This window comes from Idiotropiscis lumnitzeri, chromosome 12 (genome assembly GCF_059441095.1).
Source record: "Idiotropiscis lumnitzeri isolate Australia: NSW breed Sydney's pygmy pipehorse chromosome 12, RoL_Ilum_1.0, whole genome shotgun sequence".
In the NCBI taxonomy this organism is placed as follows: Eukaryota; Metazoa; Chordata; class Actinopteri; order Syngnathiformes; family Syngnathidae; genus Idiotropiscis; species Idiotropiscis lumnitzeri.
The window spans coordinates 10,072,728-10,096,316 of record NC_142402.1 but is presented as its reverse complement, the minus strand read 5'-3'; the positions used below and the strand labels follow the sequence as shown (position 1 = coordinate 10,096,316).

The window sequence follows — 23,589 nt, the reverse complement described above, 5'->3', positions numbered from 1 at the left end:
AATTGACATCCTTTAAAAGCCAAAGTATGTCACTGATGGTGTAGTGGTACACTCGCCTGAGCTGTGTGTGGGCAGCGTGGGTTCAGTTTCCACTCAGTGATGGTGTCTATGTCTGCCCTGTGACTGGCTGGCGACCAGTTCAGGGTGTAGTGTGCCTTTAGCCCGTAGTCAGGTGGAATAGGCTCCAGCACCCTCCCGCAACTCTGTACAGGATAAGCGGTGTGACATGAAAGCCAAAGTGAAAAAAAGGAAGAACATATTAAGATTTTTAACCCCTCCAAATTCTTCCAAAAATGCTGATGAACTTTCTATTTGTGCAAGGGAAATGGGATGAAAAACAACTGGGGGAAAAATAAAATCTCAAAAAGTTGCAAAATTGCGAGTCCTGAACTGTTGAAGTTTACTGCAAACAAACATCAAAGGAAGAGACTTAACCCATGTGGAGTGATAACACTGAAACAACTTGGCCAACTTAAGAATGGCCTGCAAACTTAATGCTAATAAAAGATGGAAGACACAGTTGAATTGCTAACAAGTAATAGTCTCAGTCTGTGTAATTCACTAACATTTAATCCGTTTATAATATTTTCACCAATGAATAATTTTAGTCTAAACTGCTTTGAGTAATTTATTTCATTTTATTACAAAAAAAAACTAATGATGATAATGATAATGATAATACATGTCTCAATTTAAAGGCAAAGCAAGTCTCGCGATGTCTTGGAAAAACGAGACTTGGCCTAATCAATAAACGTCACTTAACTCAAACCCCACCTGTGGTCCAATAAAGTCGTGTTTAATAATTGTCGTCAATTGTCAACCATTACACTTTCCGCTGGATTAAAATGGCTCACTTCCGGAGCGGGGTGCCCCCTTGAGAACGGGGTTCGTTGACCGGGCAACTTTCTGCGCGAATGACGCGTCTACGGCGGAAAAGCACACCGAGGGAGACGCCGACATGACCCGACTGAACTCTGTTGTACCTTGATTGAAATAACGCTTCGCCGCCATTGAAGGCGACATATCACGGCCAGGGAGTTGAAATCATCTCTCAGGTGAAGAATTGGAGCCCAAGTGTTTTAGCTAAAAGTGGGACTCCCCCTCCATCCCCACCACGCCACCTCCATCCCTGGCGATGGGCTCCGTGACTTCCGCCCTCACGAGGACACGCCACGCGCTGGTCAAAGTGGGCTCGGAGCCGGAGAACCACGACCCGGAGAGGAGCCACTCGGCGCCGGAGTCCGCCAGGAAGAGTAGTCACAAGCCGCCCAGCCAAGTCGCGCGACAGTCTTCCCGCCAGTTGCTCGTGCAGGTCCTGAGCCGGCAGGACTCGGACGGAGGCAAGAAATTAGCTGATGTCCAACCGAACAAACCGAGCGGTGAGTACTTATAACGATGTCCACCTGTTGCCATCGAAAGGTCGCCTCATGATCGGAGGGCGAACTTTTAGCTCAATTAATTCTCATATAGTTATGATTAGTTGATTTATGTTTAGTAAAAAATATGTAATTAATTGTGACCTTTAGGTGTCAAATATTTCGTTTTAATAACATGTTTGCATGTTTTTTAAATGCAGAATTTGAAATGTTCAGTGGTGCATTGAGATGCGAGTTTGATTTGTTCCATGACCACGCTTGTTAAAGGATCAGACCGATCAAAGTTCATTTTCCAGCATTCAATTCGTCAGTGTGGATAAGGACTAAAAGTGCATATATCAATGGCATCTCATTTCCTGAAAAAAAGCTTGAAGCCGATTAAGTATCAAAACAATGACATAACCTGTACGCAGCCATATTGGACATTTTGGACCGGTTTGTGTAATCCCTGTCATTTCACGCGTGCTGTACATTTATTTCGGACTTGTGTATTGTGCTACTCCTACCGTCTGGCAATATATTCTTCATGGTAGAAAATGGTATGTGGGGGGGGGACATCAACAGTGCAAGTACTGACAAAGTAGTCTTCCAGCCTCCAATGTGATCTCCATCACAACTCTACATCCGTAAAACATCGCCTATAATCACCCAAATTTATGTGCGCAAGTTGAGGCATAATCATTCTCTGAAAATATTCAAAAAAATCCAATTGTAATAGTTGGATGGAAACCCAACTATTGACCTTTCTGGAGTCTGATAGTATATGAATCCAAAATTGGGGCTGTGGATTTAATCAAAATTCAATTACGATTACGATGATCACACTCAACAATTACAAAATTGGCATAAGCGTAACATAAGCGTAACATGTTTTTATATGTATGCATTTTACAATGCCTAATACTATAGGGTGTATACTTTAGTTCAAAATTTGAGCATTCTATTGAAATTGTTCATTTAAACATTACAAGAGGTTTATAGCTATTTATAACTGTATAACAAGTAAAACCCAATGCGCTGTTTCTTTATACAAGGATATCACTCCAATTTATAAATTTGCACCTTTTTTAAATTTTAAAATAACTAGTTTTGTAAATGTTGTATCATCATAGTGTTTCAAAAAATTATTTGTTGTAATATTGTTTACATTTTACATTTTTTTTGTTCCAAAAATGAAAACAAAATGGTTTGAATAATCAGAATTTTAATTATAACTAAAATAAGTGCGATAAATATCTTTTTTTATTTTTATTTTTTTTAATAATTGAGCAGCCCTTGCCTAAAATAAAAGATTTAACCTCATGGTATATTTCAATTTCCAAAACTTGGTCTTGCCTTTGTGTGGAACATGAGGACTGCGACCCCAATTGGACAAAAACAAAACCTGCACGTCACTTGCATATATTTTGGTATCATATAAATGAAGCTTTAAAATTCGTAAAGATGATTAATTTGATTGCGTCTTCACAGATTTTGTCTTTTGGTCTATTTGTCTATCTGTTGTATCAGTGAAACGTCTAATTCCTGGAGGTCCGACTGGTGGGGGTGCCATTGCATCACCCCATCTGCTTATTATTGGTAGTGGTGAGGCCCGGAAACTTGTTTTTGGGTATCGTCGTTGTTGCTGTCATCCAGGACTCTTACTGGTGTTGATTGCGCTGTTGTTGTGCCCATTGTTCTCTTGTTCCTTCCCCAGTCGCTTCAAGGTTTTGTCCTCACCTCTGTTAAGTGCTTGCTTGTTGATTTTCTTATGTATGTCCTGTACAGTCTATAATGTATTCGGACTGTGGTTCTTGACATGCTCGATGTATAAATTGCCTTGAAATAACCTCTCTTTTGGACCGGCATTATAAAAATAAAATTGACTTGACTCATATTTTTTAATTTTGTGGAAAGCTGGTTAATATCCCTTGAGCTGTTTACGTCGTAAAGGTAGGTTTGTAGCCTCTGTAATGTGTTTTGGCTTGAGTTGCATTGAACAATGGCTTGTTTTTATTTGGAAAAGACCGCATGCATGATTTAAAAGAGCCAGCATTTTCTCTGTCAAGGTGGAAATGCTCAATTACAAAGCACTTACATGTGTTTTGGCTGTATACTCATCAGCTGAAGGTCAGGCAGAGGTTTGTCTTCAAGTGAAAGCATCACAATTACTGTGTGCCAAAATTGTTATCATGGAAACAAGAAAAGGAGCGGCGGCACGGTGGACGACTGGTTAGCACGAGGGCCTCACAGTTAAGACGTGAAAGGTTCAATTCCGGCTTCGGCTTTCCTGTGTGGAGTTTCATGTTCTCCCCGTCCCTGCGTGGATTTTGTCCGGGTACTCTGGTTTGGTCCCACATTCCAAAAACACGCATGGTAGGTTGAGTGGACAGCTTGAACTGCCCCTAGGAGTGATTGTGAGTGCGGATGTTTGTTCGTATTTGTGTGCCCTGCGATTGGCTGGCAACCAGTTCAGGGTGTACCCCCGCCTACAACAGCTAGGAAAGGCTCCAGCACCCCTGCAACTCTTGTGAGGAGAAGCGGAACAGATAATAGACGGAAGAAAAGGAGCCTCAGAGGAGACTAGCCCAAGGGCTCATCTCCTTTGCACTCCAATTGTCACTTGGCAAAAACAACAACAATAAAACAAAACCTTTTTTTTTTTCCACGATAATACTCTTTTTTTTTTTTTTTTTTCAGGGGCATTCGGTTCCTCCTACGTATAACTGTTGTGTTATTTCCTGCGGCTGGCTGGTTGCGTGCTTGCATCTGTAGATGAGAGCTAGTGGTCACATCAGAGGTAGTGTTTTGCATATTCTCCTTGAAAGTAGCTATTCACTGGATGAATATCACGCTCCTTTGAAGGCCAACCTCAATACATTCAGCATATCTCCACTAGCGCTCGCTGCAAAAGTGTCCCTGAGAATGGAATAAGCACGACGACCACTGTGTGCTCTATTGTATGCTCGTCAAATTAAAGAAAGGAAGTTGAGCTGGTGTGCTAACTTTAATAGCGTTAGTGAACCAAATTGATGGCTTGCAATTGCACGGGGAGGAAAATCACTCTCTGAATGTTCTGAACCCCATTTGCGGCGAGGGAGGGCACAGCAGATGGAGCGGCAATCAATGAATGCAATGTGACAAAAAATGTTTAATACTTTTTAATTCTGTTTGTCATGACAGTCCGTTTTTATAAGGTACAGTATCATGGAGTGCTATTTTGCCTCATTACAACACACATTGCAACATTTGTTGAGTTTTCAGTTCCGAGCGTCATCATGGAACGAATTTAACTCGTAATTGAAAGCATGACTGTATTTTTAAATATAACATCCAACAATATGTCCCCTTTAAAATGCAAATGGTCTCGTCTTATTGATCCATTCAACTCTTCCAAAGCATCCTTCTCCTGTAAGATTCACTGATCCCTGTTTACAATCCACTCACTCGATCGCTGCTGCCTCAAACGCCCCCAGGCCTCGAAGGGAAGGCCTTTTCCCGGGTGACTCTTAAAATATAGTCTCTGCAGTGGCGTTTCCATGACTGTGTCGGAGCGTAGTTCACCGTCCTGAGTTTGCTCTCCCCTCAGACCGATGATGTTTGTGTGTTGACGTGTCTTCTTCCTGACTGTGTGTGTCAGACAGTCGTCCCTCCAGTGTTTTAATCTTAATGACCTACAAGTGCACGTGACACAGTTCAATTAGTTCGAGATCGATTAGCGATATCCCTTTTTTTGCGTCGAAAAACAAAACACGGTTCTCACTAAAGCGATTCCAGTAATAGTGTCCAATCTAGCACCCGTTTTTTGGGGATTTTGAGCACTAACCGCTGAGGTGGAACCACTTTACTGGAATTGAATGTTGATACTCACATGTTGGTGTGACGTCTTGACGTCCATCCCCAACATCTGAATAAACAAACTGGTGCTTCGTCGGTTGTTCAGGGAATTGACACAGAAGTCACTACAATTCTGGTTTGCCACCAAAGTGAGTTTAGCACTTGTTCTATTGTTGACAAATTTTCAGAAAATGCTGGTATTGTTTTTGTGTAAAATTGCACTTTTTATAAAATGGAGGAAGCCATCTACCTGTTTACTTTTTAAAAAAAATGAAAAGTAACAAAACATGTGTTTTTACTAGATTTGTCCTCGTTGCAATGTGCCTTTACTTTTGCAGGATGTCAGCTCTTTCTTCTATAGACTACAGCCCAAGTGATTCATTGATTTGAATAATTTTTATCCAACAATTTTAGCAATTTTCACAATGGTCATAATCAACCACAGCATTGCTCATTAAATTTTCATGCGTTGCTCTGTTTCAATTCAATCCAATATGTGTCTTTCCCGAGAAGATACAATACCATACAAATATATTTATGTATGCGGGGGTGTGTGTGTGTGTGTGTGTAGGTGCCAAATTATGTACTCTATTTAAGGATGACTTTTGAAAGAAAATTGCATAGACCATCAATAGTGTTGTTTAGTCAAGAGAATACCGTGCTAATTCATGTTTCAGCCTCATACATTTATTTTGCTTCCTGAATAAATTATGTCTCGGCCTATAGCGGGAAATTACTTTTATGATTACATATAATCTATAGTCTGAAGTACTTTAAAGATTGATGTGGTCAACGTCTAGGTCACACCAAGCTTGTTGATGAGATTTAATTGATCAGTTTCTCTCTCTGTTTTTTTATTGTGAAAATGAGACAGGTTTTCCTTTTTGATTAACTCATGGCATGAGACTTACTTGCCTCTTTCGGGCCCGAAACAAATTATTCCAATAGATATACTGCAGCCTCGTTAAGTTGTGTCCCAGAAGTAGGTAAAACAAAATGCACATATATGGTGTGAAAGAAAATCGAACAACACTATTTAGCTGGTCTGGCTTTTTAATAAGACCAACAAAACATCCAATGTGCCACTACACTGGCTACATATCCAGCTGACTAATACATCCCCATAAATCTTGCAATGCCTTTAAAAAAAAAAGAAAAAAAAAAACCATGAGGCAGCCCCCCCTCTAGTGGCCAGATCGTGTCAATGTAAACATACATTAGTTGCTCAATACATTTGTCTCTACTCATAAGTTATTAAGAAGCCAGAAATATGACAAATAATGACAGTGATCTGCTTTTGTTGTGTATCCTGGGAATGGTCTCATGAGGTGTTTCTGCAGCGCAAAGGTAGCTAGTGGCAGATCATCAGGCAGTTGGAGAGAGACAACCAATGGGCAGCACAGAAAATATTTCGCTAACTTTAATTGCATATTGTAAAGATTGCCAACTATAATTTACATGAAACCCATTGAGAAGCTCGAGTGCAAACGTCACGTGATCAAACACTTAAAAACTTAAAAAAGCTTCTTTCTACTCCTGTGAGTGACGTCCGCGCACAAGTCACCGCGTCAGTGCCGCGCACAGGTTATTTTTTGTTTCACACTCGTGCACGCACATGCGACATTTTGAAAATGTGCTGCAGTTTCACTCCAAGTCTGGGGGTGTCGCTCTGGCTAATACTTGCAAGGGCACCACAGGATGTACTTTCCTTTACATGTCATGGCCAATTCCAGTCGTAAACAACAAACAAAGTTAGAACGACCACAGCGGCTAGCAGAAAGGGATCGAGATGATTAGATAAGTAATTTAATTGTATCACAATATCAATCAAGGAGGCGGCAGGATAAAGGCTTCCTCTTTGGTTATTTCCCAATCGAGAGGTTGTGGGTTCGATCCCTGACCATTGTGACCACATCAAAGTATCCTTGAGCAACATACTGACCCCCGAGTTGCACCTGATGGGATGTCATCAGTCGGTACATGACATAATCGTGTGAAGCGCTTTGAGTACCGAAGGTAGAAAACCGCTACACAAGTGACAGCCAATTTACTTAACATGAAAAAGACTCTTACCTTCTTCCACATGAAACGATGTTTTAACAGACTGACGGGAAAAAAACAACCCACATTTGCGCTGACCATATTTGCTATAACTATAGTAGGAGTGTTGCATGTTTTTCGTTGAGGTAATGAGAGAAAATGACATGTCCAGTCTTATGTATAATTTTCTTTTGATGCCGTTCTCTGCAGAAAAATCACCCTTCACAAAGATTGGAGGTTGGAAATGGAAGCAAGATATTCAGAGGTTTTTTTTTTTTTTTTTTTACCAATTTTGATGGCTTTGTTGCCTCATTTGCGAGCCACATACTAGGCAAAGTGAGATTGGTACGTGTGAATCTTATTTCAGGTCATTCCAAATTTGAATAAATATGATAAAATGCTTTTTAACCCAAATATTCCGAGTTTTATCCACTTAAATCTGTCTCGCCATTTTTGCACTGTGCATATTTTTACAATGCCAAATATGAACTAATCAATGAAACTTATTTTATGACGAATATATGGGCAGTACTGGTTTTGACTTGCCCACTACAACTTGGCTCAACTCAAAGTCTAAATGTCACACTGACTAAATGTGTGACTGTTTTCACAAAGTACGTGCACTTTTATGTTTTGCATTGTTTCTTTCCTGTACCCGCGGAACTGAACACTGTTTTTTGACGTGGCATTCGAACTCGACACTGTATGTTGTTAACAAGCAACTTCTTGCGTGGAAGTGCTGCTGTTGTTAATTAAAAGCATATCAAAATGTGCAGTTAGTGGTTGAAGCCTTTAGGGGGGAATACATCTGCTCATTAGTCCGACGGTTTTAGCGTCATCCAAACGTGACGGATTAACATGCAGCTTAAGTCCGCCGGGAAGGAAATGTGTGATGCCGTGGCAGACTCCCATTTCCAATCAGCATGCTCTCATTTATTTATTTTGTTTATTTTTTTTGCTTCTGTTGACCCAACACTACCCACTGACTGTGTCTGCCTCATTTTGTACTGAAACCATGCTGGTTATCAAAAAAAAAAAAAGAACCAAACAAATCGTTAGCCATCTTTGACATTAGTTTGTCCGTGTTTCCGTCAAGATGCTGCGGCTGGTGTCCCACATGGCTGCTTGTCACCGAGTTCCCTCAGGTTCCCAACATTACCTTTATAAAGGTGCCTCTAATGAGCATTTAGCAAGGGAAAAGGAAGGTGCCCGGTCTCTCTGTGTCTTAATTACAAGACTCTGTCACTGTGGTGACAGCGGTGTGGGGACTGAAAAGGCCCGTGCCATTCCGCAGCCCTGCAGAAACCTCTAATGAGCTTGTTTTTGTTTTTTGATTATGTTACGTGTCGTAGTGTAAATAACAAACAAACTGCCAGTTGATTTCCGGACGAACCCACATGTTTATACATTGTACTATCAGAAAGTTTTTAAAATAACAAGAATAGACTAGCCTTTGACTTGACTTAATGCACATTAAATGATACAAATTCCAAATAAATGATCTTGTGTTTTTTCCAAGGTAATAAATTAAATAGCATACATTATCTGCTCTATGTGTACGGACAAGGGCTATGTCATATGGCTTTTTAATTTTTTCTAGATTTTTTTCAAATAAATTTATTTCACAAGAACAACTGAGGGAATTAGAAATTACAGAATTGTTTCATGTATACAAACATGCAAGAAGAGATAAAAATTAAAAGCGAAAGAAAGCAGGTTTTTGTGCCACTATTTTGTTCCTGACTGACTGTGTTCCGTCATGGTTGTGTTATTCTGCTCGTTGCCGCTGATGTCATGGAGGGGAAGTATCAACACTGTCGTCTATACAAACACACAGCCTAATGAGTGCCATGTGCCATCCTAACCTCTTGTCACTGTCCTGGTGCAATGCATGTGTTATATCTGAAACGTCCCGCCGTTGCTAAGCAACAGCAACATTGCCCTCGCCGTAATGACCCTTGTAAAAAAAAAAAAAAAACTTAACAAGGATTTGGCAGATGTACTGCGGCCGACGACACCTCTCTGAATTACTTTTGCACAGCATGCGTTTTAAAAAAAAATGGACAGAGCCATTAAAGACAATTATTGGGTCAGCGTGCCGTGCACAACAGAATATTAGCTGTTATTTGGGTGCAAGTGCACTGGAAGAAATAATGTATTTTTATGACACATTACCAGTTTAGCAAACAGTAGAGCAATTGTTTATTATAATTGAAGAAGTATCTCTCTGAATGTTCAAAAAGTTCTCTTTCAATGCCAGTGTCGTTGTCAGTGCATTACAGCCCGGGAGGGTTTTACTTTCGTGTGACTGTAGCTCAGCTTCACAAACAGTGAACCCCGGGTCTCTATGGAACTATGTTGAAGTGAGGACAGGAGCTTTATCGATCGGTCGCTGTTTTATGCAAAAGAACTGACAATTCGAGCAATATTACCTCTCTTGCCTCCTTGCTGTGATGTATATGCTGAAACCGGAAAAAATAACAAGTTGAGCTCCAAAAGGGGTCGTGCCAATTTGTCGTAAATCTTGTCATTAAAAAAAAAAAACTTAGATCACTACGGCGTCTTTTAGCGGGGAGCATTTTAGAATTGATGTCGTTTTGACATGCAAGCCTATTTTATAAGTGCCAATGTTACCGCCAGTGCAGTGTCACTTTTTAAATTTCCGAAGAAGTACATGCTTGCAGCACAGATTTGCAAATTACTTGTCCCTCACTTGTGACTGTCTCCGATCAGTATCAGAACCAGGCAGAAAGATTTAAACTGAAAATTGAATCCTTTGTCAAATGTAGTATATTCAATCCAGAATCCGTTCTCTGAAAGAGACATTTAAAAAAACCAAAACAATATTGCTTAGCATTTGTGAGCTTTTGTCAACTTACCAAAAGGATGAAGAATAACAGCACAGCGTTACCTTTTTTTTCATGGAAATCGGGCTGTTTAGATGTGGATGATCCTGTCTCTTGCAAATGAGGCACTGCTCACCCCGCCCCCCTCTGCTGTGGGACAATTGATGAGATGAGTACATCTTTTTCAGCGCGGAGGGGTAGGGAGCAGGGTCAGGATGAGGCACTTGTAACTTGTGGAAGCAGGAAGCCATAGGACAAAAAACAAACCGTGAGTGGCCAAAACGACAACAAAAGCATAGATTATATTTTCACTCACGGAGAAAGAACTTCATCATCGAGCCGCAGATTTACACTTGCCAATAAGTATTGAGGATTCCAATGGTTGCATGTGTAATTTCACGGTTGATGGGTGAGCAGAGACTCCAGACTCCAACTATTTGGATAAAAGCAATTATCTAGTCAATTTTCTAGGGAAAAAAGAAGGTAGTTTTTTGTTCTTTGTAGAAGAAAGTGAAACCGTGCCCTTGTATTTGTCAATACAAGCTTTCTAGAAAAACAATACAATTAATGAAATTCATCCATAATACCCGGCCTTTCTGTGTTATGATGCTATCTTCTTTCAGTTGAGAGTAACCATTCAACTTCCTGGGATTTTTTTTATTTTATTACCAGTGCCATATATAATACATGCCTAAATGGTGAAAATTCAGTGTTAATACACATCTCGCAGTTGACTAAAGCATTATTGGAGGGGGGGGTAAGAGGTAGAAACTCAGCCTCTTAGTTGAGTGCGTTATGTAATGTCCTCTGCAACTTTTAAAATGCATTGCATAATACCACATGCATTGAATGGGAACATGCACAGGTAAATATGCTGTAATGAAATTTTACGAGAGAAAAACAGCTGCATGTTGTCAGGAATTATTATTATTTTATTGAAGAAGTGAGGTGCCCATCAGTAGAGGTTGAACAGACTATGAGTCAACTACCACTCCACTTTGTTATCAAAAGCTTAAAGTCGTTTAATTGTTAATCACTTGTTCTTGGCATCTCGTCTTCCAACCGGTGAATTTATATGGGACTTTTGACTCGGTCGTCTGGTGCCGTTGCCGGACTGTATTAAGCAGCGCAATTCTGGAGAACAATACGCTTATACGTGACAAATATGTCAATGTTGCATAAGAGAATCCTGCACATTTTTCAAAGTATTTTTTAATTTAGATTTTTTTGTCTCAGGTCTGTCAAATGTGTTCGTATTTATGAATAACGAGAGTGGAGGACACTGCGGTAGACCGGCACCTGGGACAGCAGTCTAAAACTCAACATAAGCTTAAAGTCGCTTGCTTAATAAGTCAGAAAACTGCAATCACTCGTAATCAAAATGTACGTCGACATCTTATCTCTCGATATTTTGGATTATATGGATGGAGCGTTGTCTCATTACCTGACATTAGCTTTGTAGTGAACACATTTATGGAGGGGAAAACTCCAGTGCCATGAAATACATATACTTGGTAATACCAATACAAAGATGTGGGGAATTGGCAAGGTGCCAGCATGAGATCGAGTCAACTGTTTTAAAAAAAATAATGGCAAGGGGAAAGAAACTGTTGGAATGTTTGTCAGTTGTAATATCTGTTGTTCAATAGCATGCAACCAGAGGGAAGGAGCTAGAAAAGGTGTTGTAGAGGACTGAGTGAGTCCAAGAGGATTTTGCCTCATCATTTTAGTTCTTGCAGAGTCCTCGCTGTCCATTGCAGTTGAAATTTTGTCCGTCTTAGTAGCAGTACCAAACCAAACAAGGATGGATGAACACTGAACTACAGTGTAGAACTGCCTCAACAGCTCCCGTGACACGCCGGGCTCCCTCACTAGCTGCAGGAAGTGTATCGTCTGCTGGCACGTCCCCATAAAATATCATTCTTAGGAACTTTAAGTGAGTAGGACTACATTGTTGTCTTCTATGCGGTGTTGCGGGCGTAGCCACGTGCCGGTGGCACAAGTGGGATGTTGGAAGAAAAGGACTTGTGCCTACTTTCCTAAGCCCAGAGAGTAGTTTGAGATCATGTCTGCAAATGGGTTGGAATGGCAGTTGGGGTCTTTTCCTTGAAAATGAGATTGGGGGGGGGGGTCCAATTACTTACCTAATGGTAATTAATGTCAGGACATGATCTAGCACTGGCACGTTGGCTAGAATGTCCTGCAAGGTTATCATGGAGACCAGACTTTTGGTTTGCTGATAAGGATCATGACCTCAAACTACACTCGTAACAGGGATGGTAATTTATATGGCAGTTGTGTCTTGAGATAAGAGTTAGATTTATTCCATGACTGCACACTCATCTCAAAACACTTGTATCTCAAATAATCTTTTCCATTGGAATGAATGGAATTGCGGGTAATCCGTTCCAGCCGTTTCTTAACAAGGAAAATATTTGCTTGTATCATAAAACACTTGTTTGTGGGTTACACGTAGCTAATGGCACCACGGTAATTGCATTGACAGAAGTACTGAGACACCTTGACCATGACTTTGTTTCAGTGGACCTGAGTGGAAGTCATTGTTATAGCTGCAAAACAGGAATCTATTCCATTTTTGATACTAATTTTCCTGAAGGTGTAATAGCTTGGATCTCGCACTGTGCAACAAAAGTAAGATGTTCACAAATGGCCAAGTAAGGTCTGCATTGGCTCCAGAAGCTTTCCGAGCACTCAGCGGGACCAGCAGCCAGAATCAGTCAGTGGGTAATTATCTAACAAGTGGTGGCCGTAATGTGTCTCTGCAATTGTGGCAGCTTACTGTGGCTCACCGTTCTAATTGGATTGATAGTTTGATTATAATGGATCTCCATGTCCGGAGACACATTCGCTACACTACCATGTTGGCATCATCTGGTGTCTATGGTGTTGTTTAATCTTACGATTACCATTTGGTAGTCCCCTGTATGACTCGTGTTATATTGTTCATGAACTGATTATCACCCACATGACACTCACATTTATGTGCAAACACTCGGTGTGTGATCGCAATGGACGACGTTCTTTGGAGGGATGCATTGCCCCATAGAGCTGCAATTGGGCTTTTAAGTGTATATTTTACAAAGATACTCTAAGCTGATGCTGCAATGATGCATTGTAAAATGTTTTTTTACTTTCTCAGCATGAGCCAAAATGTCTTCAGTGTTGAGAGGTTTCTTGATTTAACTGTCATTTATCAGATTCTCAACTAGTAATAGCTACTACATGGAAGCTTCTCTCTCACTGAGAGCCAGCAAAATTCCCCTAAAAGAACACCCAGCATTTACAGGGGTTCCTCGGTTTTCAAGACCGGGTTCCCTTTCTGTATATGGAAAATTTCAGATTCAAATTAAACAATAAATGTGCAATTTATGTCATTCAGTAATCCAGTTTTCAATTCAAATATTCAAGTTAAGCAATTCTAATTCAAATCAATATTATTTTGATTGCCTATCATTCAATGTGACGTCATTCCATCGGGAAGGACCGGCAACAGAAAAGGTGCGATTGGAGGTGTTGAATGATATCTGTATTGGACAGTTCTCCAGTCCGCAATATCGTGATCATATCGGAAGTGAAAAATAGTGTCATCGGGACTCCCCTACTTTTCAGATTGAGTGCCCTTCTGGTCAAATGGACTCAAACGGTTAACTGTTGTGAACAATAGCTTCTATGAGCTGAAATAATTACCTCGTACGTTTCTTGATAATTGTCTATTTTTATGGAGGTGATTATCTCAAGTGGATGATGCTACTGGTGACACCAGCGTCTATTAAAGAGAACACGACAAAATACAAGTTCTTAGCTGAAGAGAATAATTTGGTTTAGGCTTATTCTAAATTAGTATGTAGATACGCATCCTTGAAAAGTGAATTCCTTAATATATGAAGTGACATTAAAAGGGATGACACGTGGCGAATACCTCGCATCTCCGCTGGAAGGGAAAGTGCAAAGATGACACGGATTTGTCGGGCAAATGAAAGGGGGAAATAATTTTGGAGCTAAATGTCAGATGCTGTTAATAAGAAGAGCATTATTCTTTGCTGATTCCGTGTGTGTATGTGTGTGTGGAAAGCGAGTTTAGCAAACACAAAAGGATGATATCTTGCAGATAATAGTCAAACTAATAAAGAAAGTCCTATCCTTGCTCTGATGAGAATTCATTGGAGATGGCTTTTGTGTACGCTTATAAACACTGTATAACCATTGAAGCGGGAACACTGCATAGTCCACAGAACAGAGCTTTTGTGTGTGAGCGTGTGTGTGCTCATAATGGGCTTCGCCTTTCTGTGCCTGGGTAAATAAGCGTCTACAAAATGAAAAGGCAGTGGCATTGATTCGGTGACTCGTCAGGACTCAAATACATATCATCACTCCTGTTCAGATTGTCGTGACATGTTATGTTAGACATGTCTTGATCAAATCTTTTTTTTTTTTTTTTTTTAATGGACATTTTTAGCCTGCAAAACGAGAATGGATTCCGACATGAGTTTGTCACGCCAACTCTGAGCCTACGACGCTGAAAATTCTTCCTAGTAGGAGGAGTCATGTGCTTTTAAAGATCTCAAGAGATGTCCTCCCCCCCGACCGCCCACGAAACACCTACCGTACCTCTTAGGGGAGTGTACGAGCGAGCGAAAGAGAGAGAGTGAGAAAGATATAGTCAAGAGCCATAAGTTGAAATGTGCTTGTTGAGGTGTGAGGAAACGTCGAGAGAGAGCGAGAGCGAGAAAAATAAAGTCAGGGTGGGGTGGTGGCGATGGAGAAGAAGGTCTGTGTTGAAAAGGTGGCCAGTGTGAGAGTTCTCCGCCAGCACTGAGCACCAAACGGAGTCCGACGACCGTTTCTTTTTAAATTTTCACAGTTAATGATCTGAAAAAAAAAAAAAGACTCAACAACTGAAAAAGCAGACTAAAGGCACTGTGCTGCCTGAGGTATGGAGACAAACTCAAAGAAGCATCACTTCCGAAAGGGTCGCAGTGCCACTTTCAGCATTGACGGCTTCAACATCACCATAGGTAAGACTTTGTGTGCATGTTACATTTGAGACCGGACGCTCAACTCAGCGCATTTGTCCAGTCGGTTGAAGTTGATGCTTGCCGCTGCGCTGCGAGCCCTCCATGGAAACAAGCGAGCTTTCAAACTGTCGCTGACGTCACCTGGGATTCATGCTATTGTCCTGACAACCTGAGTGTGGATCAACTTATGTGCTTGGGGGGGAAAAAATACACAAGAAACAAAAACAAACAAATGTATTTAACAGTTTTGTCACACATGGCACATCGCTGTGAAATTTTTCAAGTCAACTTGCCTGCTTGTGTGGGAAGAAAGAACAAAAGTGTGAAGGTTTCTGGACTGGAGTCACAAAAAAGATTATTTTTTAACTACAAGTTTTCCGCTTCAACGTTTGCTTCATTCAGTGAGCGAGAAGAGGCAACTCATGGCCACTTCACCGTGACCCCATGCTTGCTCACAGTACCTTGAGCATGCAAGAGTTTGTGGTCGAGAAGGGGGGAAAAAAACATTTATATATCTTTATCAAGGCTCGAAATATTTTTTTTCCTTTGCAGAACAATTTTACGAATTAACAACTTCATTTGAGGAGCAACTTTCTAACTTTGTGGTGTTGCTTTATTCTGTATTTTTTCACATGTTAATCCCAGAGAGTTGAATCAAGGGTTTTACTAAACAAAAGAAAACCTGGCAATATAATGAATGCACTCTTGATTTAAAAAAAAAAACAACATTATTATAATTTTTTTTTATAGAATCAACCGTTTTGATTTCTTAAACTGGTTTGCAGCAGAGTGTGAAGAAAGTACCATCACTGTTATAGATATGGTAAAAGATAACTCACAAAAAGGGTGTAAAATTGTCCTCAAATAATCTCCAGGTTTCTCATTCAAGAAGAAAGAAACGTAACCCAGAGCGTTTATGGCCTTGCGTTAATTCACTTTGTTTACATGGTCGTAAGTCTTAAAATCCACTCTTGTCACATGCTGCCCATATTTCAATGCTGCGCTCTCGCTAAGCATGGACAGTTGCCTTGGCAACCCAGACGAATCACAATCAATGGCTTCACCGGGCCAGGGTTTTTGGAGCACGCGGTTCGCCAATCACTTCCTCTGAAGCGTGACTGCGAAGCACGGCTCCCTCATTGCCCCTCATGTCCAGTGCTCTATTAAATGTGGTGTTTAGCCACTGATGTTTGGACTATCTACTGTGGCGCTTTGTCACAAGCAGAGTTTGTCAGCATATAGAATAGAATATATAGAGAATTTTAACTTCTTAATTCAACTTTACTCAGCATTTCATGAATAGTAGTTCTTTATCGAATTCCTACACTTCCTAATATTAAAATAAAAAAAAAAAAAGAAAATGAATAGGTCAAATTGACCCGCTATATAACAGATAGTGATAGACACGGGGTCTAGGACTTTGTAATGTTTCCGTGCTAACAGTTAGTGGTCCCCATTTATGCACAGGGATTGATTCAACCCTCTTGAAACAATGGTTTCTCAAGAACGGCACTCGTGTTTAGGTGTCAGAAACAGGCAAGCAAATTCCCAAAACATGCGCTGAAGCCAATATAATGACGACCTTATAAAGCTAGAAAATTTTACAATGGTTTATTTTGAACCGTAACATAACAGGACGGTTACATTTTTCTATATATTTTTTACCCCTTCCTTACTCTTCTGTCTTTCTCAGCATGACATGTTTTCTTTTTTTGTTGTTTTTATTCGTTTTTGTCTTTATTTTTGTGTGACGTGATAATTTGCTCTCACCTTGTTTATATTACACCTCTTTTTAGTCGTTTTTATCTTGTTCAAAATGTCTGTGTCTTATGTTTATATTGATATATATATGTATATATATATATATATATATATATATATATATATTTATATATATATGTATTTTTAAAATAGTTAAAATATGATTGTGCATTGTCCAAAGTATATATGTCTTCTGTACGTCTCTGATAATGGATGGTAGACCGCTCAGGAATAACAGGTGTGTTTTATTTTTTTATTTTTTTGTATTGTTAACTGTAAAACAAAAACAATTTGTGTGTTGGCACGTGAGCAGTTATAGTGATGTTATTGTTCACGTGCAACAAAAGTGCATCCCTGCTTCTTCCTCCCAGTGTGAGGTCTCCCCCAAAAGTACACAGCAATTTTCTCTTTTCAAGCGGCGTGATCTTGTTCCTAGTTTAATTTTTTTTTTTTTTCATGTTAGGGTCAGTTCTGTGTTTTGCTCATGGTGTGCGTGCGTGAAAGAGAAGTAAAGAGAGCGAGGTGATGTATGACAGAAAATAGGCTGGAGAGTATGTGTGGGTTTGCGATGTTGACCCTTAACTGGTCGCTCTCTCTTTGGCTGCTTCAAAAGTAGATCCTGGGTCAAAATAGTTTGCGCCTCTCTGCTCGAAAGGACCTTGTGAAGGGTGCTTGTGGCTGTGCCAAATATTGAAAACACAACCAGATCTATAGTCCCTGAAACAATTCTATGCATGTGGATTATGTTAATGTTCTTAAAAATCAAATGCCGTGGTGTGTTGAATGTCAGTCGTAATTCGTAAATATAATCTACCACCTGGTTGTTGACCCCCCCCCCCTTAGAGTGGTATTTTTGCCCCCGTCTTTCATCTGGTTGGACTGCAGATGGTCACGTCCACCCAGGATTTACATCTTGCAGTGGGCCAAACCCAGAGACATAGTTCAACAACGGAGGAAGCGAGGGGTACCATCTGTTGTCATCTGGATGCAATTTAAAGTTTCTTACCCCATAGTGGAATATGTGTGGACTTGAATCCAGGACTTCTGGTTTGGTAGTTGTGAAAAGCAGCACGCTACCTTGCAATCCGATTCCAAACACGGGAACTTGGGGTGCTTTCAAACATATTTCCTTTGTTTGTCATTAGCTTATGGGTTTAAAATGTTGTTTCATGGGTTGGTTTCTTGTCGATTGGTTAAAAAATGTGCAGGGATAAAGATTTAACTCACCAATTTGCAACCTGCAGGTGCCAGTCACAATTTGTCAGCAAGATCAAACACAACTGAGCTAAACCAAACTGAACATCACCAGATTTCATTTGGCACTGACTGTACACACTGTTGATTTGCGTGCCGAAGTTTGTGTGTGCACCAAACAAAACTCAGTGCAGCTGTGCTTATGTTTTGACTTTGACACGATTATCTTAAGATATCAAATTTAAAGTCTGTCTTTTTTTTTTTTTTTTTGTAATTTTCAAAAGGGAATGGAAATCATCACAACTTCTACGCTTGCATCTCAAAGCATAATGTCGGCCAATCATCTTAGACAAACTTTTATAGCCAAGTCAATCGTATATGATCGCACCCTGTATTTAGTTGTTCAGTATGGTACTTGATTGGTGTGCATGTACTTGAGAATTCATGGGTGAGCTCGAACCTGTCCCCGCTAACGTTATGTTGCGAGGCAAGGTACAACTTGGACTGTTCCCCAATCGCTCGCAGTTCACATGTGGACAAAGAAACATTCACAATCACAACTCGTAACAATAGTGAGTCTTAACTGACCTAAGGTGCATGTTTATGGAATGTGGGAGAGAAGCCGCAGTATCCAGAGAACATGAATAGTCTGATTCGAACCCAGAACCCCTCGACTGTATAAAATAATGAGTAATCCCAAATGTACATGGATGACTTTTAAAAACTTATTATATTTATCTTTGTTTGCTTTCAATCCACAACCTGCAGGATTTCACAATTTGTTTAACCTCTCTCTCTGACTGTCTTTTCTACTAGGATTATGAGACACCCAAAAAAAAAAAAAAAAAAAAAAAACAGTTCACTGCCCCTTGCCAAGAAAAATGCAATATTCCCGTTCCAAAACACACTGAAAGCGCCTGGAGATATGTGGTGATAAACCTGACAGTTCAGGTGTGCGTTGTCTATGTACAAAGATGGCACACTCTCCAGTGAGCCACATCACCATGGTAACTTAAGCTTCTGGTCTAAGATGCTCTGGCACAAGTTAAAATAGGGGGGAAAAAAAGACAGAGAGAGAACATTATAGAGTAGCTAATTAGTTTTCCTCAATAACCTGTCGCTATAAGATCCTTTCAACCAAAGTAAATGTGAAATGGGTTCAGCAATATTGCACAACTTTGTCAATTTCCTGACACCGTTTCATTATTTGTATTCATTTTTTTTTTTCATGCTCCCAGCTGGGCTTTCTCACTTGGCTTCATCATTTTTGTTTTTCTCCTTTCCAGTGGCAAACGAAGATGGAGAAAGCTCAAGTCGACCGCAGGCCAGTTTTGCACGTAAGTGTATGAATTGCACCATCATTCATTCGCCTAACGCCGTCCACTGTATGCGAGGTGAACATATAACGACTCTCAGTCATGTGCAATCAATATACTTAAACTTACTTATGAGAACAGGGGTCTCAAACTCAACTTCTGGGTGTGTCTGGGCCACATCAAGTGTTCCTCCTCAACGGTTGTAGTATTAAAAAAAAAAAAAAAAAAAAAGTACAACTAATCCAATTTTCTTAATCTTTATTAAAAACAATTCGGAACATTAACGGTTCTTCAGAACGAGAACCCGATTGGCAAACCAGTCATCTCTCTTATATTCCTGCTACTTTGCATACTCATTATGGTGTCACGACGTCAGAATTTTAACCTACAGCAACTTTCTGTTTGGGTTCCCCTGTGCTCAACAACAATGAAAAAAATCAATCTCCCTATTTTCTTGAAGTTGGCTGTTCTCGTCACCAACCTTTTTGAAAAAGACATGACTGGGACCGGGTGACAGGACAGGACATTTTTTATCCCTCTTGGTGTCACTTCAGAGTTATAGCTCGCCCAAAGCTGTCATGAGTCCGACCTAGCCCGAAGTGATTTAAAAAAAAGAAAATACACAAAAACACCCACGACAAAAAAACGCACCAATATTGAACTTTGATGTCAAGTAGTGGGCCACAAATATCTTCCACTGAGCCGCAAATGTTGCACCTTTACAAACTACTTGAAGCTCCAGCTTTTTTCATTCGTCAGTTATACTTTTGAATGCAATTGCTGCAAATTAATCCAGAAGAGATTTTCTAACCGCAAACTTCAACATGAACAGATTTCCAATCCAAATTATCATTATGTTTTATACATGTCATTGTGGGACAAAGTTGATAATATTATATATATTTGTTGTTGTTTTAATCTATATATTTTTTTCCTGTCATGTCGTGTCATTTTAGCCTGTGTTACATCACACACCCACATGATGGCAGCATTAGAATGCTCCTCCAGTCCTCTTAAGTGACTGAGCTTCAGTGGTCCTCACCAGTAAACAAACTAAACTCCCTGTGTACAGCACACAGACACACGTAAAACATCTCTTGTCATAATTGCAGGCTCCAAGTCCCAAAGTGCTTTATGGAACGCCATCACAGCAGGGATGGGCATCAAAGGTAAAGAGCAGAAGCCCACCCAGAATGACCCCCGGACTCCTGAGGAGATTCTGGCAGATGAGCTCCCCCTGACGGATGAAGCAGACGCCACAGAGAAGACGGCCATCAGGTTTGAGATTTCTTAGAAAGCTTCACCGATTCGAAACCGTATCTTTTTGAGTGTGAGGCAGCTGTGCTGATCATCACGCTCCCTCAAACTAAACATCTCTCACCCGTTCCATTTTGTAACGCTGTGTCCTTTCTTGTATTGCGGGTGAGCTGGAGCCTATCACAGTTGACTTTGAGCGAGAGGCGGGGTGCACCCTGGACCGGTCTCCAACCAATCAAATGCAATGCAATTGGCTGTGAACCTAACATTCATGTTTTTCGGATGCAGGAGGAAGCCGGAGTACCGAAGTCAAATTGGGTGCATTGGAGCCAAAGGTTCAATCTTGTTGGATTAATACGATTTATAAATTCATGTGGAAACCAAAAACAAGTTGCCATGACTTTGTCTTCGTCTTAGTCGTCGTCTTCTTCTTTTAAAGCAGAAGGACAAGAAGAAGCAACTTCATCTGGAAGTATGGAAGTTGAGCACTGTAGTCATGACAACTTGGGATTCGCTTTCCCTTAAAGATTTGCAAGTCTCATTAACCCACCAGGATTCTACCTTTTGGCTTCAATGCGACACATGATTTCGGTTCAACCAATTTAAGGCAAAAAGACAAACTTCAATATGGTTTTTAAACCGGCCCTTTATTATCCTTGTGTGCTGTCAGAGGCAAAGTACGCTCCGCTCAAATTTCTGAACACAGCTGTTTACTTTCCTCGTACTGCCTAAACTGCACCTCATTTTTGGGGGGGAATTATGAATAACTGAACAGCACAATTGAACGTCTTTCTTTCCAAACAGTTTGAGTGAAGCAACATGCTCAGAGCGGATTACTGAACACATGCACGATGAGGGAACTGGGATTTGGGGGACGATAAGATGTCCCACGTTCATGTTCACGAGTTTTGTAAAACACATTTCCCCATTTTTAAACAAACAAAAAAAAAAAAAATCTACAATTTTTGAATGGTTCGACTTGGAATGAAGAAAAATCGCAATAAAGGCCGCAAAATAGCGAGGTATAACTGCAACAGATGAAGTTATGGATGTAATGAAAACATGATAAAGTGACGCCTCAATAACTGAACCGTGGAATAGCGAGGGAACATTGTCCACTTAAATATCACTTGCATACAATAATTTTATTTACCTATTGATGCTATACATATAATAAATATGTTATGTAGTCTGTTACACATAATTGTCAGCAAAACTCTCATCAGCACCTTTCTTTATTGTATTTTCATTATAGTGTCTTTTCTTCTTCAATCACTGCCTGATCAATTAATGAAGCTATGTTTAGTCATTCACTTTCCCAACCGTAACTTCGACTATGACGTTTTCACTGTATATTTCATAACGGCGCAATGCTCCCTGGGACATTCATGTGACACTTGAGTGCATTCACCGGGGAGATAATACATACAGGAGAAGCATACTTACATACTGTATGGCTTTCATTTGCATTGGGTCAATGCGGCAGTCGCAATGTGCACATTTAGTAAGTGTCTATGCTTCTTGGCATTCAGCGCTCATTTTGTGATTTGTTTTATTTATTTGACTGTGAATTTTGAATTGACGAGGCACCATTTGAAGAGACGATAATCTCTCTCACATTTAATCCTACCTGCACACTCATGCACATACAGTGCACACGCGCACACCACTGTGCTAATTGCTATGTAAGGACGTTGACCTCAAGGGATGTGGCCGAGATTTACTCCACCTTGATAACAAGGACTTCAAACGACCATTACCATAATGCCTTGTCACTTTTGGAATATTGAACAACTCTTAACCGTCTAATTCCAATTAACCTTCATGGCTCCGGAGACAAAATTGCCACAGGTGGCGCCACACGGGCATTTCCAGGCGCATGGTCCAAATGCATTTTGATGATTGTATTCAAGATTTGAATTGGAGATGAGATCATTTTGTTTCCTACCCTTCTAGTGTCTCTGTTTTCGTCTGCCATTTCAAAATACAGGGCAGTTCTTGTCGCCAATAATCTTTGTCTCTATGACACAAACATTCATTTCGCTGAGGGGGGGGGGGGGGTTAATTTCTTTCTGAGGCTTGCTCCTGTGTTATTTTAAGATATAGATAGCTTAGCATGAGCACGCTATTTTAAATACTGCACTCATCTCATATGAAGTGTTTATTTGCATTACAGTCTCACATTTAGATGTTCAAGTGTCAGTAAGGATGTGTTACTTGATTTGGACTGCAACTAGTGATTATTTTCTTAATTGATTTTTTTTTTCAATTAATCAATGAGTTAGATAAAAAAAAATATTTCTTTTTCCTCCCATCATTTAAAAAACAGGACATTATTTCAAATGAATAGTGCAGAAAATGCACAAGCACTACTTTGGTCTGTAACATTTGAAATTTTTCACATTGTTTTTGAAAGTAAAAGCGGATGTTTACCAATTTCTTATTTTATTAAACACAAAAATAATTCATTCTGCTTTGAAGGTCTACAGAAATCTGAGTTTATAGACTGAGAGACTGAACCTCCGAGGGTTAGAGCAATTTTATGTTAAATGTCAGTCAATCAATTATCCAAATATTTGTGGATTAATTTGATTACTCAATTAATATTTGCACTTCTATGTGTGAGTGATACTTAGAAATGTTTGAACCGTTTTGATTGAAATGAAAACAAAAATCAGCAAAATTCAAGACATAATGGCATTATCAAGTATCGGTAATTGGTATTTGCAAGTACTCAATTTATATACCGATAAACTAAATCTTTTTTTTAATGAGTCGTTCACTATGTTACCAAAGTTTTTCTTATTGTGAAGAGATTTGTTCACTGCCGCTGTATAGCTCTTATAGTTCAAGTTTAGGCTCGTAAATCAAAGCAAAATAGTCTATCAAAACATGGCTGGTACCCCCAGAAATCTTAAATCTGCTCCCTCGTATCTCAAGGCACCAC

The 23,589-nt window shown here is 40.0% G+C and overlaps 1 protein-coding gene across 4 annotated transcripts in view; it reads left to right on the top strand.

Annotated features, from left to right (window-relative positions):
• Positions 1-833: 833 nt before the first annotated feature.
• pde1cb (phosphodiesterase 1C, calmodulin-dependent b) overlaps positions 834-23,589 on the top strand; it is a 90,486-nt gene continuing 67,730 nt past the window's right edge. For 2 of the 4 annotated variants that reach the window (XM_088311122.1, XM_088311121.1), the window contains exons 1-3: positions 834-1,379; positions 19,356-19,406; positions 20,498-20,663. In XM_088311122.1, coding sequence (XP_088167248.1) covers positions 1,136-1,379; positions 19,356-19,406; positions 20,498-20,663 — 461 coding nt within the window. In that variant the 5' untranslated portion in view covers positions 834-1,135. Of the gene's footprint in view, positions 1,380-14,788; positions 15,115-19,355; positions 19,407-20,497; positions 20,664-23,589 lie in introns of those variants that run through there. The other 2 variants (XM_088311124.1, XM_088311123.1) reach the window with 1 other exon arrangement.